Below are 17,430 nucleotides of genomic sequence, written 5' to 3'. Positions count from 1 at the left end.
GTAACTGATGGTCGTGAGCTTGTTGGTACATCACTTGGTTTTTGCATACTTTAGGTCTCTGGCTATCCTGTTGACACAGAAAAAGTGGAAAAATCTGCTACTTGGATGCCTTCGTTAAAAGTAGCAATTAATGCTCCGACACGGAAGATAGCTAAGCATCTTTTTCAGAAAAAGGACTTGAAAAAGCGGGGGTACAACAACCTCACCCAATATTTCGATTAGCAAACTGTATGGACTAACTCTAATATACTTTTAAGAGAATCAACTAGACAGTCAGACTCAATCTTAATAAAAAGTATATCAAGGAGTTAATATCTCTATCTCTCGATTTGATCTTTACTCAAGCAAATGGAAATCTGCGAGTCCAAATACTTGAGAGATAAACTTGGATGGTACAAAAGACCAATATCCAAGTGTCAATCAATGTAAATCAACAACCAAAGGTTGGATATTCTAATTGATTGATCTCAACGCACAGCCTGTGATATTTCAATTATATAACGAAATATAATGCGGAATAGAAATAACACGGACATCAGAAATTTTGTTAACGAGGAAACTGCAAATGCAGAAAAACCCCGGGACCTAGTCCAGATTGAATACCACACTGTATTAAGCCGCTACAGACACTAGCCTACTACAAACTAACTTCGGCCTGGACTGTAGTTGAACCCTAATCAATCTCACACTGATTCAAGGTACTGTTGCGCTTCTTACCTCTCTGATCCCAGCAGGATACTACGCACTTGATTCCCTTAGCTGATCTCACCCACAACTAAGAGTCGCTACGACCCAAAGTCGAAAACTTGATAGACAAATCAGTCTCACACAGAAAAGTCTATGGGATTGAATAAATATGTCTCCCATAGATATACCCAAGAGTTTTTGTTCTGTCTTTTGATAAATCAAGGTGAACAGGTACTAATTGATAACCCGGACTTATATTCCCGAAGAACAACCTAGTATTATCAATCACCTCACAATAATCTAAATTGTATGGTAGTGAAACTAGATATTGTGGAATCACAAACGATGAGACGAAGATATTTGTGATTTCTTTTTATCTTGCCCTATCGGAGATATAATCTCAAGTCAATTATTCAATTGAACTCCTATGATAGAAAATGGCAAGATCAGATCGCTCAACTACAAGGAAGTAGTTTCGTCTGGCTTCATAATCCCAATGAAGTCTTTCAGTCGTTAACCGACATGGTCTCGAGAAGAAACCTACGGTCAAAGGAGAATCGACTCTAGCAAAACCAACTAGTATCACACAGGAGGTGTGGGGATTAGTTTTTCCAGTTGCTTGATGTCTCCTTTATAGAGTTTTCAAATCAGGGTTTGCAATCCAAGTTACCTTGGTAACAAAGCATTAAATATTCATTGTTATGAAAAACCTTATTTCTCCAAGCTAATATATTTCAACCGTTAGATCGAAACTTAGCTTGTAACACAAATGAAATGTATTCATTTAGGTTTGAGTAACCGTACCTAAACGTGTACGCTTAGTTGGTTCACAATGAATATTTAACGGTTTTCGGGAAATGAGTAGTTATTGTAATTTGATTAAACGCGATATAAGCACATTCGACAAAGAACACAGGGTTAGAGTAGTTGCATGATGTAAAGAAAAGTAGTTGCGACTTTAGGATTTAGAAAGTTTGCAGTACTTTATGTTCTTAGGCAAGAGTTAGGATATAGAAGTTTCCCCTGCCGCTTTAATTTGACTACTGAGTTACAGATATGCTTAACATGCTAGTCTTTGAGGGACATCTGTATTTTAGTTAGTTTTTCAGTCTGGTTGACATAGGGTGCCACTGTCTGAATCCCTGATTTTTTAATGTTATACCACTAATGAACATATTTTCACCCTCTCCCTCCCTCCCTCCCATCTTTCTTTTTGTTTTTAGGTTCTGCATTTGCTGCGGAAATATTTAGGTGAATATGTCCATGGACTCTCAGCTGAAGCTTTAAGAATCAGCGTCTGGAAGGGTTAGTATCTCAAGTGTGTTTTCATGTTTTCAATGGCATCAATTTTCTCTAAAGAGGGTTTTTGTAATTGATTTCCCTGTCCTCGTAGGAGATGTTGTTCTTAAGGACTTGAAGTTGAAGGCGGAAGCACTAAATTCGTTAAAGCTTCCCGTAACTGTCAAAGCTGGATTTGTTGGTACTATAACGCTAAAGGTACTTTTAGTCGTTACTTATTCCTTATCCATTGGCGCTTCCCTAATATCCCTAGTATGTTCTTGTTTGTTCTGTTAAATCATGTTTCGGATTGACTTAATTTTCTTACTTATATCACCTTTAGGTTCCATGGAAAAGTCTAGGGAAAGAACCTGTGATTGTTCGTATTGATCGTGTCTTCATTCTTGCTCATCCTGCTCCTGATGGACGGACACTCAAGGTAAATATTCTTAAAAATGTTTTCTTCCTAGGGAAGGGATCATAACTAAGTTTTTCTGATATCTGCAACCTCTATTAAATAATTTATTAATATGCATTCATATCTTCCGCTGGCTTGATTTTTTGATTTTATGTTCTATTATAACTTTGTGCAGGCTGAAGACAGGGAAAAACTTTTTGAAGCCAAGCTTCATCAGATTGAGGTCTGGTTTTTCATCCATTTGACTCTATGTTTTCTTTTGTCATCTTGATTTTTGCAAGTTTTCTTGTACCATTGACTCACTTTCTTATGGAAAACTCCTTCGTTTTTGCAGGAGGCAGAGTCAGCAACTCTCGAAGCTAGATCTAAATTGGGAAATGTATGATCTATGACTGAATTTTATTTAAATCAAGTTTAGCATTATAACTCTCTCTTCAATAAATTGCTTGCATATCAATCACACACTATTTTTGTTTGTTACATTTACAAGTTTGTTTCATCGTTTTGATTAAAATTATTTGTTTCTGTAGTAGGTATGGAATATTTCTTCAATCTAGTTTAATTGATGGTTTCGGTTTTGTGCAGCAACCTGGTGGAAATTCATGGTTGGGTTCACTCGTTGCTACTATCATTGGGAACCTCAAGATCTCCATTACCAATGTCCATGTCAGATATGAGGATACCATCAGGTATGCTGAGACTGTTGATGGTGTATACCTTTAAGTTTTAACCCTGGCCTATTGCTATTTGAGTACATGGGTTTTCCTTTCGGGGTATTGTTCCATCACGCGTTGCAATCTAGCTAACATTTTGATGGTGCCACACGTGTCACAGTAACCCAGGCCATCCATTTTCTTCCGGTGTTACGCTGGCAAAGCTTGCTGCTGTTACAATGGATGAACATGGAAATGAAACTTTTGATACCAGTGGTGCGCTAGACAGATTGCGGAAGGTGAATTCTGCTTGTAACTTGAAAGAAAATACTAATGGTTATTGCTTTAAATTCTGGTTTGCATGACATTTCACGTATATTAAAATTACTTATACTTGTCATGAGCCAGTGTGTACTATATTCATTTCTACTAAACAGTTGGTTAAATATCTTTGAGTCCGAGGAGTATTTATCTAATTATAAGTTCTGGGCCATACGTGTTCGCATCAGAAAAAGGAAAGTGTTCCTTAGAAGGGAAGGAAGTTAAGTCCTGCAATATAGTTTTGATATCAAGATTTTGAGTGACACATTCATCAACAACTTTGATGGGCGTCACTGATTTCAGTTTTTCTTTTGCCTATGGTTTAAAAGTAAGTGACCCAATCCTTGTGTACTTAGTACCCATTCTTTTATTTTGTAGTCGTTGCAACTTGATAGACTCGCGGTGTATCACGACTCTGACACCCTTCCCTGGAAGATGGATAAGAAGTGGGAAGATCTGAACCCAAATGAATGGATTGAGGTATGTAACTAATATCCTATAACATACTCTGGGTGCTTTCACTACTTCATGATATAGACCATCTATTTCTTCGCTCGTCTTCATATATTTATTTGTTTTATCCTTAGATCTTTGAAGAAGGTATTAATGAACCTTCAGCTGGTCACAAAGTGGCTTCTTCGTGGGCTCAAAATCGCCAGTATTTGGTATCACCAATCAATGGTGTTCTAAAATACCATCGTCTTGGAAAGCAAGAAAGAGTAGACCCAGAAATTCCCTTTGAGAAGGCATCACTTGTTCTGAGCGATGTTTCTTTAACAATTACAGAGGTCTTGTTACTCTGCTTGTATAAAGTTTTGTGCTTTAGTTGTTTACTGTTCTTACTTGCATACGTTGTTGTGAAGCTGTTTAACATTTTTAATCTCTCAGGCTCAGTACCATGACTGCCTAAAACTCCTAGAAGTAGTTTCGAGATATAAAACACATGTTGATGTTTCTCACTTGAGACCCATGGTGCCAGTTTCGGAGGATCCTCATGTGTGGTGGCGATATGCTGTTCAGGCTGGTTTGCAGCAGAAGAAAATGTGGTAATGCTTTCTAATGTTATAGGACCTGTTACCACAAGTATTGAGTGGTGATTGTTAGTTTTTACATTTGGTATCTAATGTGGAACATATTTTTCTTGAAAAGAAGTTTACTTGGATTAAGAAATACGATCTTTACGTTTAAATGTAGGGTTGTTCTGTGCTTTTTTCGAACTTCTTTTCTACTACTTCGCGTATTTTGCAGATGTTAAGTAATCTCTCTGACCGTATAAATTCTTTGTTCTTATGTTTCAAACACCTTATTTCAGCTATCGCTTCTCATGGGACCGAATTCGATATCTTTGTCAGCTTCGTCGACGTTATATTCAGTTATATGCTAGTTTGTTGCAACAGCTAAAAGTTGATAATTCTGAGATTAGAGAAATTGAGAGAGATCTGGATTCGAAAGTAATCCTTTTGTGGAGGTAATTGAATTTGTCATACTTGTTCTAATTCTTCTGCGTTGTTTAAGCGTGAAATAACCAACTTGTATCTTTCTAACATAGCTTGAGTGCATATTTTCAGGTTACTTGCACATGCTAAAGTCGAGTCTACAAAATCTAAAGAAGCTGCACAGCAAAATAGTCAATTAAAGAGAAGCTGGTTTTCTTTCAGATGGTAAGCAAACTCTCCCATAGTTTTCTTCATTTGCAACTGAGCTGTCTAGTGCTTGCTTATCTTCCAGATTGCTTTTCACATTTTCCTTCTGAACTTCCACGGGAGGTTCTTCATGTTCTTATGTGCTTTTAGAGGTAACATTTTTTTTCATTTGGCTCATATCCCAGGCGTATGATTCTGAGGATGATGATGATGATGAGTATGATTCTGAGGATGATGAGTATGATTCTGAGGATGATGATGATGATGATTTAGATGATCCAGAACACTTCTTTTGGTTTGGGCCAGCGCTTGAGGATGAAGATGAAGACGATGATGTTGATGATGATTGGCCATACAAAGATGTGGTTACGATTGTCGACAACAGCAGTGAAGAAGAAGGGGATTCTAAATGATCTAGTCCTCTGTTTTCATGGTTCTGCTATGCAAGAATGGTATTGAATCACATCTCGATCCATCATCTTTTGTTTAGTTATGTCTTTTTTTTTTGTGTGTGTATGTGTTATTAGTGTATCTTATGTCTTTTTTAGATGTTTAATTAGTCTGTTTGTAAAGCTGCTTGTAAGTTTACTTTTTGTGAATGTTTAATATTTAAGGATGCAATATTTTGTTTAGATTCCAAGTGCATATGTTGTTTAATTTCTGTCCATTGTTCATCTGTTGGAGTATCAATCTCTTGATGAAACAGAATGAACTAGTAATGTGTTTAAGGAGGCTTGGCTTAGAGATTTGGATCTGAAGAGTTAGGGCTAACCATGATTTTGTTGTAGCTTTGCTGTTAAAGTGATAGGATCATGAATATGATAGGGACTATATACTGAGTCTTGTATTAGAGTTGAAAAACATAGCCAAATTTTTCATAAATTGCAATGCCAAATTTGACAAACCTAACCAAAAAAAAAATCAGAATTGAGAGCACAATTGAACAGTAGGCCTTTGACTGCTAGATCATTTTGCTTACACAATTAACAAAATTAGCATACTAAAAATAATGTAAAAAACTTGAATTTAGTCTATCCCGAGTGCTCAGCCATAAATTTGCTGGTCTTGGTGGCTTCCCATGTTCTTATTCATTATAATCATTATCCAAATGTTCACCATAGCTTTTCTCAAATGCATCCCAAGAAGCAAAACCCTTAGGAGGAGGATCATCTTCAACATGGATCATTTTCTTAATATGAACTAATTCCCATACTTCATCGACATACTCTTCTAGTATATCACTAATGCTTTCCACAAAGTCATCCCATGAAGAAAAGCCCTTCGGAGGAGGAGGATCATTATTAACAAGACCATTGGCAGGAACAACACATTTCTCATTCCTCTCAATTCCTTCGTTCTTTTACTTATGAACGAGGTATCTAGGATCCAAATCTAGCTAAATATATTATTTTTTCCTATAAATATCTAGTATGCAAATATAAATATAGTGGGTGGGTTATGTTTACCATGAATATAACAAACGAAAATCAAGGTGATATATGGAAAGTGCGATTTTTTGCGGATTTTGCGAGACCCAACAGAAAAATATTGCATTAGGATTCTAGGATTAGACTACTGATCGTCAGTTCTAATTAGACGCCTATATTTTTGCTGAAACCCTAAAGAAATCTCTAAATATCCTGACACGTTAAGCATTCATGTCAATGAGATAGTACACTTGTTAAAATTAAAAGTTTACCTTCCTTATTTAACAAAATAGTCCTTCCTTATTGAATTTCAGACGCAATTTTTCCTACTACATTATTACTACTATCATAATTGATTTTTTGTAAAATTCGTAGACCAGCACTTATTGATCATGCATGGTTTACCAGGGTTTACAGGCATTATGTGACGCTGGTGTATTACCATATCTTGATTTGTCAAAATACATCATTATTATCCTCTCTTGACCCGTCCCATCTCTAAATTGCACACATCGTTATCTTTAAGAGTAAAACGAGGCGGTAGCCTAATTTGAAGGCCATAACTGTAGCATTATGGTTCACCAGGGTTCGTATGTTTGGCTCATGTATCAAGCAATATAAGTACCTGAAAAAGTGACCAACAATAAGATCTAATTAATAATAATATTTTACATCGACGAAATTAGGGATGGTCATGGGGCGGGTAGTGTCAATCCCAGTCACTAATGTGTTTAAGTCAAGCTATGGTAATACACCAGCGTCACATAATGCATGTAAACCCTGGTAAACCATGCATGATCAATAAGTGCTGGTCTACGAATTACTACAAGTTTTTTGCCAAGAAAGTTAATAGGAAACGGGACATATCATATCCTGGTTCCCAATTCTTCACCATAAAAAGATCACCCATAACTACTCAAGTCTCTTAACGAATAACTCTAACCAGCTCATGGTAGAATTCGCCTAATCAAATACTCTATCTGTTAGGAGTAGTATTCATACCCAAACCTTCTAACAGATAGACCACCTTTAATCTTCAAGGCACACTTAAGCTTAAAACAATTAACATCAACCACAATTGAAAAAACCTAAAAGGGCAACACTATGACAGGTGATGTGCAGAATTTATATGCACTGGTGAGTTTTCTGTGTAACATCAAATGCCTTCCAGGTTTCAGGTTCATCTAAGTCGAAATCTGTGAAATGCCAAGGAATAGTTAATCAGTTCATTACGCAAAGGAAGATACATACATTAATTAAGGAAGAATTGCTTTGAACTAAGTTGGCTACTTATTGACCCTCATTAACTAGAATGAGGGTCAGGGTACCATAATTTACTAGACGCAGCAAGATAGAAAAAGAAAATAATTTACTTCTGTAGCTAAATCAATCAGTTAGGTCACTGGCATGATCCTACTTTAAAAAAAGGACATGAAGAGGCAGCTTCTTGGTAACCCCAAGCAGAAATCATGCAGTAAATTTTAGTGCAATAAAAGGTCGCCATGACCCATTCTAAGTTCAGATCGATCGTAAGAACCAAAAAGGTTTGTGTACTTGAGAAACTTGAATCACTCAAAAGAGTCAAATGACAGTATCCAGATTAATTAAACTTACTTATTGTTTTGAGAGGAGATACCATAATGCTTGATTTAGATTTTTGAGTCTCCACCACCACATTCCCATACAAAACCCTTTCTCATTCCAAAACCCATTTGTTGACTTAATTAAAAAAAAAAAAAAGAACAAAAACATTGAACACTTAAGAGAGTAGATCAAAGGATACCAAGACAGAAATTCAAAGACAGTATATAAAAAGAAATACCTTGTTCTTCTTCTAGTGTAAACAGAAAGAATGGAATGAAGAAGTATATAGAGAAGAAAAGAAGATACTAGAGTTTATAACCTAGGGTGAGTCTCAAGTTCTGACCAAGGTAAGGTTACTTTAACGCTTGGGTTCAATGTAAAAAGTAAAGCCTGCATTATGTACCAGTGAGCAAGATACTTTTGCTTGTGTGGTCGTGTCAAAGCTCAAAGCTGGCCTAGCTGATGAGGAGGAGTGGCTACTAGGTCCAGAAAATTCATGAAAAGTCGTAAAGATACTAATGAGAAGATACTGAGGATAGAATACGTAGTACTTCTGGAAAATTCATTACCTGACTGCATTTCACACTCTTTGCCTAGTAGATCAAGTAAGCAACTATGTTGCTCATTGCTCATCTTCTGCAAGCCTGTTTTGAAACGAAAAAAGTAAATTATTCCATTAGAAAAATTGAAATGAAAAAAGTAAATTATTCCACTAGAAAAATTATTGTTTGGCATTGATAACGGCAATGCAAATTCATTACGGATGTCAAAGAAAATGAAAAAAAAAGAACACTTCGGTCTTATTGGATGTAATGGTGTTCAAAATTCTTTTCTTTCTGTTCTTCTCTTATAAATTATTACATAATATGGGACGGAGATCCCCACAAGACAGGCAGTTTCAAAGAACGAAACAATGGAATCAGTGAATTCCCAACAAACACATTAGTCATTGTGGTACTAGGCTTAAAAGGGGTCGGACTGTTCTAGTTGTGGAACGACACGTCAAATTACATAAAATTCCGGGGAATAAATCCCAGATGATAACTGGAAAACAGGTTATTCTGCAAGAACAATAATGTCTGAAATCTAGATAGATCAAACCAGATATGTTGAACTACAAAACACTTGACAAATTGTTGATATATGGTTTCAGATGCAGTACCAACATTTCATTCCTTGGGAAAACAAATTGTTGATATATAGAGCAAACAATAATGTCTATTCAGATGCAGTACCAACATTTTCATTCCTTGGGGAAGGAGAAATTTCTGACCAAGCTTAATTGATATACCTCATTTCTCCTTAACTCAGTTTTTGTTTGAACGGAAACAAAACATTCCATTATAAACGGCTAAAAGGTATTACAGGGAATATTCAGTTGGTTTGACAAGAAGCTGGGATGGTGATACATCCAACTATTAGAACTTGTAACTTGCTTCACTAAACTAAGAGCTACACCGTTTTTCTTGGAAGATACAAACGCATACATACATCAGGCACCTTCAACAAATATCGAGATTAGGCATTTAGAGCAATTACTAGATTTACACATTCCCAGTGCAAGGTGCAAAGAGTTGTAGAGATGGCAGTTGCAGTCAGTTACAAAACAAACCTTAAATAACTTCAGTTCTTGTGCTCGCTGGACGCCGATGAAGCGAGACATTCCTTCAGCTTGCATTGACGATGGTAGTATCCTGTTGGGGTAAAAAGTACACGGCAAAACCTTCTTGTTGCTGAAGAAATGTAGCTGTCACTGACAGAATACTCATCTTCGGACACAAGCAACGGTGGCTGAAGCTCAGGCAGGAAGAGGATTGCAGGCTCATGTTGAACAAGTTGTTGCCAGACCTCCTAGTTGAAGTTATTATCTGCATCGCAATATCCTCTACTACAGCTACTAACTTCAGTCACTACAGCTACTGACCTCAGTCAACTGTGTCATTGCTTCAATAGTACTATCCACTGCATTTGAGGAAGCATTTTCATTGACAGGCTAGCAAAAACACTAAACAGATAACTTCAAGTTAGTTCTCAATAATTGAAATCATCTGATTTTGCAACAATTGCCATGTAAAGGATATATCAAAATGCCCAAAACTACCAAAACAAAACAAAAATTACCCCCATATAAGACATGCAGAGGTAGTAGCATTGAAAGTAAACCAAATAGTGTACATTTCAGTGCAATAAAAGGTCAGCATGATCGATACAAAGTTCAGATCGATCAAAAAAAGGTGTGTTTATGTACTTTAAGAAACTTGAATCACTTAAAAGAGTTAAGTGACAGTATCAAGATTAACTACACTTACGCATTGTTTTGAGAGGAAATATCATCATGCTGTAAGATTAACTACACTTACGTATTGTTTTGAGAGGAAATATCATCATGCCGTTTGGTTTGAGTTTCTGAGTCTCCCCCACCACATTCCCATACAAAACCTCTTCTCATTCCGATACCAATTTCCATTTTTGTTGCCTGTTTGAAAACAAAAAAAACATTGCACACTTAAATAGAATAGATCAAAGGAAATCTAGGCAGGAATTCAGAAACAATATACATAAAGAAATACCCGTTGTTTCTTCTTCTTCTAATTCACCCAAAAATTTAAGCTGAAGCACAAAAATTTAAGCTGAAGCACCAAAAATTTTAAGAGAGAAACTCAAAAGGAATGAACAATGAAGAAGTAAATATAGAGACTAGAATTTATAACCTAGGGTCCCAAGTTTTGACCACGGTTAAGGTTATTTTAAGTGTTTGACGCTTTTTTTTTTTTTTTTTTGAAAGGTTCACCAATTTTATTTAAGAGAGGAAACTTGAGGTTACATTTTTAGGATATTTAGTTCCAATCCTATCATTAAAAACATTGTCTTGGATGAAGGATGGGCAGCTGAATTCCCAGCTGTTTGTTGTTGGCGCTGCCGTGCTCTGTGTTTGGTTGGATCCTGCTTTGTTTGCCAGTCCATCAGCAGTCTGGTTTACTTCTCTCCAAGTGTGTGTGATTTTTTAGTACGGAATTTCAGTTAGGAGCGAGTTGATTTCTGCTAGCATATTTTTTAAGTACCATGGTGTTGGTTCCTTTTTTTGTATTAGACGTAGCAGTGCTTGTGAATCAACTTCAAACCAGATTCTCTGCCATTGGTTTTGAGTAGCTATCCTTGTCGCCAGTAGTAAACCCCATGTTTCCGCCTGTATTGATGTTGTTATCCCGAGTGGTGCCGCCATTGCCTTGAGTAGATTCCCGTCACTGTTTCTGCATATGATTCCTGCCCCTGCCAGTCCTGGGTTATCAAGCGACTCTTTAATTGAGTTTTGATTCACTAAAATGTGACAACCAAACTTGACATACCAACGCTTGGTGGGGTCAACCGACTTATGCTCTACCGTTTGTAAATTTTAGTGACAAAACTCTTACAATCATATGGATAAATAAATTACAAAAATTCATTATACATACGCTTGATTCCGAGTTTCAACGGCACAATACCCTGCATATATTCAATCCATAAATGCCATTGAAGACATTTAAATAATAAAGCTAATACTTCCCCTAAAGGTGAGATAGGTAGATTTTCAATCCGCACATCTTTGTTATTCCCCATTATAGTCCAAATAACTACAATCATCATATGATATGTTTCTCCACCTTAGTCAATGCTTTACTCTTTCGTTAGATATAACATTTAAGCACAATTCTCCTTTCCTAAGTAATTACAAATCACTTGTTTACTATATATATTTCTCCCCCCTTTTGTCACAAAATGACAAAGGTACGAGCAAATAGAAAAAAACGAAAGGATCTTACAATCTAAAAGAATTGTACAACCTATAAGAGTTAAGCACGAAGGTTTCACATACCACTTTAGATGACCAATATCAAAACCGAAACTACAAGTAATTTGGTTTTAATATGTTATCAAGGAAACAATTTCCCGAAGCAATTTTCCCTAATAGTTTAACAAATTGACTAAGTAAAACTTAGTTCCCTTGCTAAACCTATTGCACAAGTACAATCACTTGTTTCGATAAGACCAAAATAAAGATCAGAATTAACTTTATTTTTCTCATCATGCACTAATTATTCAGACAATAACTTAGACCTTTTCACTTTAGACAAGACAAATACTAGGTTAGTTAACTAATATTGCTTGTCAAGGCATTCGATTAGACTTGAATAACCGAATCCTTTACTTTGATAAGTCTAACTAAGATCAGAATTAACTTAGTTTCTCTTATCCGGAATCGAATTGGACTAAAAAAATGATCCCATATTTTGTAAAGCCATAAACAATACATACACAAAAAACAGATTGACCTGCACCATTATTTTTCTTAACCGGAAGCAATTGAAATAAACATAGACATTAAAGCACCGCAATTGCACCGAAATTTCGTTGATTATTTGAGTAGATCGGCATCAATGCAATTCTTTGTGATTAATAGTATTGATTGCATAGTCTAACAATTACTTCGGCAGTTGTTGAGAGATTGATCTAAGGACCCGACAAAGGAGTTTATTGGTTAAACGGAAGAGCCTTTGTCAAACTCATATCACGTTGTTTGAAAAGAGTTGTTACCGAACAAATTTGTTGTTCCTTTACTGTTTGGAATACGAACCAAAGAAATTGTTCCAAGTGCGTGACGTATTTACAAGTTGGAGGCGCATGGATACTGAGGGAACTAGGTGAACTATAGGTTTAGTTGCTTGGTCTCAACTATACGAAGTTGGTTTTATTTTGTATAGCAGCTTAATTATGAGAGTATTCAATTCTGGACTAGGTCCGGGGTTTTTCTGCATTTGCGGTTTCCTCGTTAACAAAATCTTGCTGTGTATTTTACTTTTCTATTTCCGCAATTATAATTGTTTTATTATAATTAGAAGTAAAATACACAAACGTTAATTCCTATTTTACTTGATAGAAAATCCCTAGAGTTTGGTTAAGTCCGAACCTATTATCAAGTAAACATACTTCGTTGTTGTATTGTCTCGATCTTGTATCCATAGACGATCACACGATGTGTGAACCGATTAGTTGTATTTTCTCGACTCATTCCATATACAATCAATTTCGGAAAAGGACTTATAGGTGGAAAAGTTTTAGATTGAGGTATATTTGGGTACCCTCGTCTTTTCAATTGGTATCAGAGCAGGCAAACACGAAAAGATCTAATAATCCGTGTTTGGTGCGATCCAACCTATAAGAAATTGAATCCATGGATGATTCAGTTAACGTAGAGCAATAAGATTATATACTTCAGAAAGACAACTTGGTTTCAAAACCTGATAAACAACTGCCAGATTCGACATTTTCTTTGAATATGCGCTTCAAAATTTTGCAATCACTCGTGGGATGGCTGACGTATCTATGGAAGCGACAATACCGAGGATTTTCCATGGCCTATTCAGTTGGTTCCTTCTTGACATAAGGCAATTTGATTGCGCCATCTTGAATCCAGGCATCGAGTAGTTCATTAACTTCTTCTATTGAACAGGGAAAATCAGGTGCTTCTGGATCTTCCGTATGCTGGGGAGGGATTTTCGAATTCTCCTTCTTGTGTGTGTTTAAAGGGGTGGAGGAAGTCTGCTTGTGTTGTGGTTCTGCTTTTCGCTTACTCCTTTCCGCGAAAACATTTGTTGAAGGTTGTAGGTTGTACTGCTTGTTGATCAAACGCCTGCTTCCTCGAGTGTCTTTTGAATCTTCAGTCTTTGTAGACTTTGCTCTTTCCAAAAGAGCGGATGCAGTGGTTGCCGACCTCTTCGCAGCTTCGTGAAGCTCTGAGAAAGTATGGAATCGAAGGTTTTCTAGCAAGGCCCTGTAGACCGGGAGCATGCCATTGATGCACAAGTCCACCAGTTGTTGCTCCGTGACGTTTGGGTCATGACAATCCAGGGCTTGGATCCTGAAGCTTTTCACATGATCATTGGGATTTTCACTGACCCTCTGAAACATCCTTCCAAGGTCGGAGAGGGTGACTTGTTCTGACACGAAGAAGTATTTCCTGTAGAATGCGTTAACCATTTCTCCCCAATTGTTGATAGTCCCTGGTGCGATGTTGGTATACCAGGTGTATGCTGGTGTCACTGTAATACACATTCCGTATGATACTAAATTACCACCGACCTGAGTTCGAAGCTCGTCAGTACCTAACTTTATCGATCAAAAAAAAAAAATATATATATTTTATAGACATCTACAAAAGGGGAAGACACATTACTGTACCATGTAACAATTTAGTCCGGACAAAGTGTTGGATGTTATAGGTTGAATTAGTCCTGATAAGGAGGTTTAACTAGAGGGGCAGTATTATGTTTTAGTTTGGTGAGTTTATTTTTCTTATGATTCCTAGCTAAGATCATGTCAATTTACATCATGTACAGCATTAAGAATGATCAACTTGGGTAGATAGGAAGAAGACTATTCAATTGTGTGTGGAGGTGCAAATTGACTGATTAACTGGTCAAAGAGTTCAATATACACAATGCGCTAATTGGATATCAAAAATTCTTGATGAACCCATAAAAAAACAAGGGTAAAAAAACTGCCTCCCACACATTCTTCCCTGCACGTCTCCCGAGAGGCGGGTCCTACTGAAACCCACCCGAAAAAAAAAGAAAGAAAATCTGTGAAAGGCGATTTTGTCACTGTTTCCTTCTCTCGGTTCGTTAAGAACCACTGATTGGTTATTGTGTATGAAACCTTACTTGGTTTGGAATGCATGCCTTTTCTTGTTCAAATATTAAAGACGCGTCTCAATTAATGCCTTTTGAATGTTGAAGCATTCAAAATTTCATAATCCTTGCAAGAAAATACGGGGTTTTATTTTCTTTAGTGTTAATGGGGTTGATTTTAGGGATTGTCAATTCCCTTCTAGAATATGCCTCTATTATGTGCTAATATTATAATGACTTCTGAACCTTATTTCATAATGAACTTCATCAAACTTGGATTAACGTATTGGTCTCGACTATCATCCATCCATTTTCTATATAAAACAGAATCTAGTGACATTCTCTTGGTTTGTTCTCTTCTTCTTTATATGGTCTTTTTCTTTTTCTTTTTTTGTATGAACTGCGGATTTGTTCTCTGTGACCGGTTCAGATAATTTACCTAAAAGAATAATACAACTACAGAGCTACATAATCACGGCTTATCTATTAGGATTATCTTAATCGCGTACGTGCTCTGATCAGAGATTGGACTAAAAATAATATGTAGACAAAGATATCTACCATTATCAGATAAAATTTGTTAACCCATTGTCTCTTAAATAAAATTAAAGCAAAATGAAACGGGCTTACAGTAATACCGCAAGTGCACGGTCGTCGGTTGTAACTCGTGCAAGTACGGGTCGATCCACAGAGATTGGGAGTGTTTTGTAGTGTTTAGCTATTTGGGCTCTAAATTGCTATTGGGCCTAATGGGTTTGTTTTTAACAATGAAATGAACTGAGCTTGGGCTCAGTTGGTCTCTGAATTAGGCTTTTGATTAAGCCTGAATTGGATTGGGCCTTTAATTGAGTTCAGGCTTTTGGATTAAGCCCACAGTTGACTGAATTGGGCTTTGAGCCTTAACCTAAACTGTGGCTAGGCCTTAATGAACTGGGCTTTGAGCCTTAATGAACTGGGCTTCAACTTTTGGTTCAAACCTGGGCTTCGTCTTGAACTGAGAACTGAGCTTGGGCTTTTGGATTGCTGTGAGCCAAGCTCAGTTGGAACATTGTTGAACACACTATCAGAAAGTTTCGTTTGGACCGTACTGCAGCCAGAACCATTTTAGAAGATTCAACAAATATTATCATCGCCAGTTGTCATGAAATAACCACAACTTCATAATTAACCATTCTGGTCTCAACACCTTCTTCGCTTCCCTCCCTAAGATCAACCCTTCTCCTTTACTTTGTGACCGAAGCAAGACCGGAACGACCATTTCTTGGTTTAGGCCAGGATTGTACGGATTGATCTCTCGAATCTAAAGCACTGCCGTGCAGTGCATTTGTTTAGGTCTAAATTCGTTTCTCAATAACACACCCACATTTACCAAAACCGGCAGAAACAGTTTTATCCCAAAACAACTGGCGACCACAATGGGAGATTAATCTCTCGGTTGCAACCCCAATTTTTAAAAGGATGGTCGGTCCTAGAACTGATTCAACAAATTCAAGTTCCGGTCAGAATCTTGCGAATGGCGACATCTCTCCTCCCAACGCCATACCCAATGGCGCAGCCAATGAAGAATCCAAAGATTGATCGAGTTGGCGCGAGTTCAGGAGGTCCACACAAGGAACATGGACCTGATGAAAGAGACGATAAACAACTTACTCAATTTTCTTGTCAGATTGACATCAGATTGGAGCGGCTCCCCTGTCCCAGAAATTCCAACACTTGGGACTGGCGCCCCAAATGATCGTCCTCAAGTCAACAGTTTCACTACCAACCAGAGGCCAGTGGACCAGGAAGCAGCTTCTTTGGTAGAAAGTTATGCGAACTTCTACACCTTTCAAAGGATCAGCGAGCGGAGACATTTGCTGCAATCAATCAAATATCCCTAGATACGCGCCTGGCACCTTCACATCTAGAGGCTTAAAAAATGTCAGAGATGTCCGTCAACAATGTTACATTTACTAAAGACGACATGATGGTAGAAGAGTGTCATAACAGAGCCCTACATGTCACTGCACGCATTAAGGATTCAGAATTCAAAAGGGATCTCATTGATACGGGAGCATCCTCGAATGTTATTACTGTTAGAACTCTCAGGACAACCAAGGTGCGGCCAAGTAAAATCGTACGACAGCGTACCATGATGACTGATTTCGAAGGAAACCAAACCAGCACGTATGGATACATCAATCTAAATATTCCAGTGGGACCAGTCCAGTCAAAGGTAAAATTCGAAGTAATAGAGAAGGAGTTGGACTACCACATGATACTGGGAAGACCATGGCTTCATGATAACAGGATCATCCCTTCAACGTATCACCAATGCCTGAAAACTATGCTGAATGAAGAAGTTGTTCGTATTCTCGCGTCATTATCTCCTTATACACCAATTTGTGGCGTGGAGATATTCGAGCCAAGGGAAAATTCACGAGACTCATCAGGAAAGGTTTATTGCACTCCACTCCCTACATGGACGTTGATTTAGGAGGAGGACAGGCTACCAACCAGTCTCTCCACCCAATGGAATGCAATCATAACGACAAGCCACAAGAAGAAGTACCAGACGCTCCGTGACAGTTACAAGACGACACCAACTCCACCACAGATGAATTCGAAATTGTCAACATTGGAAGAGAAGAATCTCCACGAACCGTCTCCATTAGCTCGGCTCTATGTGCAGACGCGCAAAACTTATGGATGTTCTTAAGGAATATCAAGATGTATTCGCATGGACATACGAGGAAATGCCTGGCTTGGATG

At 37.4% G+C, this 17,430-nt stretch overlaps 1 protein-coding gene and 1 long non-coding RNA gene across 3 annotated transcripts; one reads left to right on the top strand and one right to left on the bottom strand.

The window, feature by feature from the left end:
- Window positions 1–1,544: 1,544 nt before the first annotated feature.
- LOC113358946 (putative vacuolar protein sorting-associated protein 13A) lies at window positions 1,545–5,022 on the top strand. The gene is made up of 13 exons (XM_026602656.1): window positions 1,545–1,604; window positions 1,911–1,992; window positions 2,081–2,184; window positions 2,309–2,404; window positions 2,559–2,606; window positions 2,718–2,762; window positions 2,969–3,072; window positions 3,218–3,335; window positions 3,736–3,837; window positions 3,945–4,145; window positions 4,246–4,403; window positions 4,670–4,825; window positions 4,926–5,022. Exons 1-13 carry the CDS (start codon window positions 1,545–1,547, stop codon window positions 5,020–5,022), a joined length of 1,371 nt encoding a protein of 456 aa, XP_026458441.1.
- A 1,726-nt stretch (window positions 5,023–6,748) lies between these two features.
- On the bottom strand, window positions 6,749–8,319 carry LOC113355207. 2 transcript variants are annotated; one of them, XR_003362207.1, is made up of 3 exons: window positions 8,250–8,319; window positions 8,042–8,146; window positions 6,749–7,052 (listed from the first exon to the last, which is right to left on the bottom strand). It is a non-coding gene; the product is annotated as an uncharacterized LOC113355207 (long non-coding RNA). The 2 variants fall into 2 exon arrangements; XR_003362208.1 differs by lacking the exon at window positions 6,749–7,052 and adding an exon at window positions 7,274–7,623.
- Between the last annotated feature and the right edge of the window lie 9,111 nt (window positions 8,320–17,430).

This window comes from Papaver somniferum, chromosome 3, assembly GCF_003573695.1.
Source record: "Papaver somniferum cultivar HN1 chromosome 3, ASM357369v1, whole genome shotgun sequence".
In the NCBI taxonomy this organism is placed as follows: Eukaryota; Viridiplantae; Streptophyta; class Magnoliopsida; order Ranunculales; family Papaveraceae; genus Papaver; species Papaver somniferum.
This window is presented reverse-complemented; position numbering and strand designations above follow the sequence as displayed.

Bases quoted from the DNA above. Each gene is read 5' to 3' on its own strand.
- LOC113358946 (XM_026602656.1), top strand. From the start codon at position 1,545: ATGAGTAGTTATTGTAATTTGATTAAACGCGATATAAGCACATTCGAC. The intron at 3,838-3,944 runs GTATGTAACTAA...TTTTATCCTTAG, and splicing joins ACCCAAATGAATGGATTGAG to ATCTTTGAAGAAGGTATTAA. The intron at 4,404-4,669 runs GTAATGCTTTCT...ACCTTATTTCAG, and splicing joins TTGCAGCAGAAGAAAATGTG to CTATCGCTTCTCATGGGACC.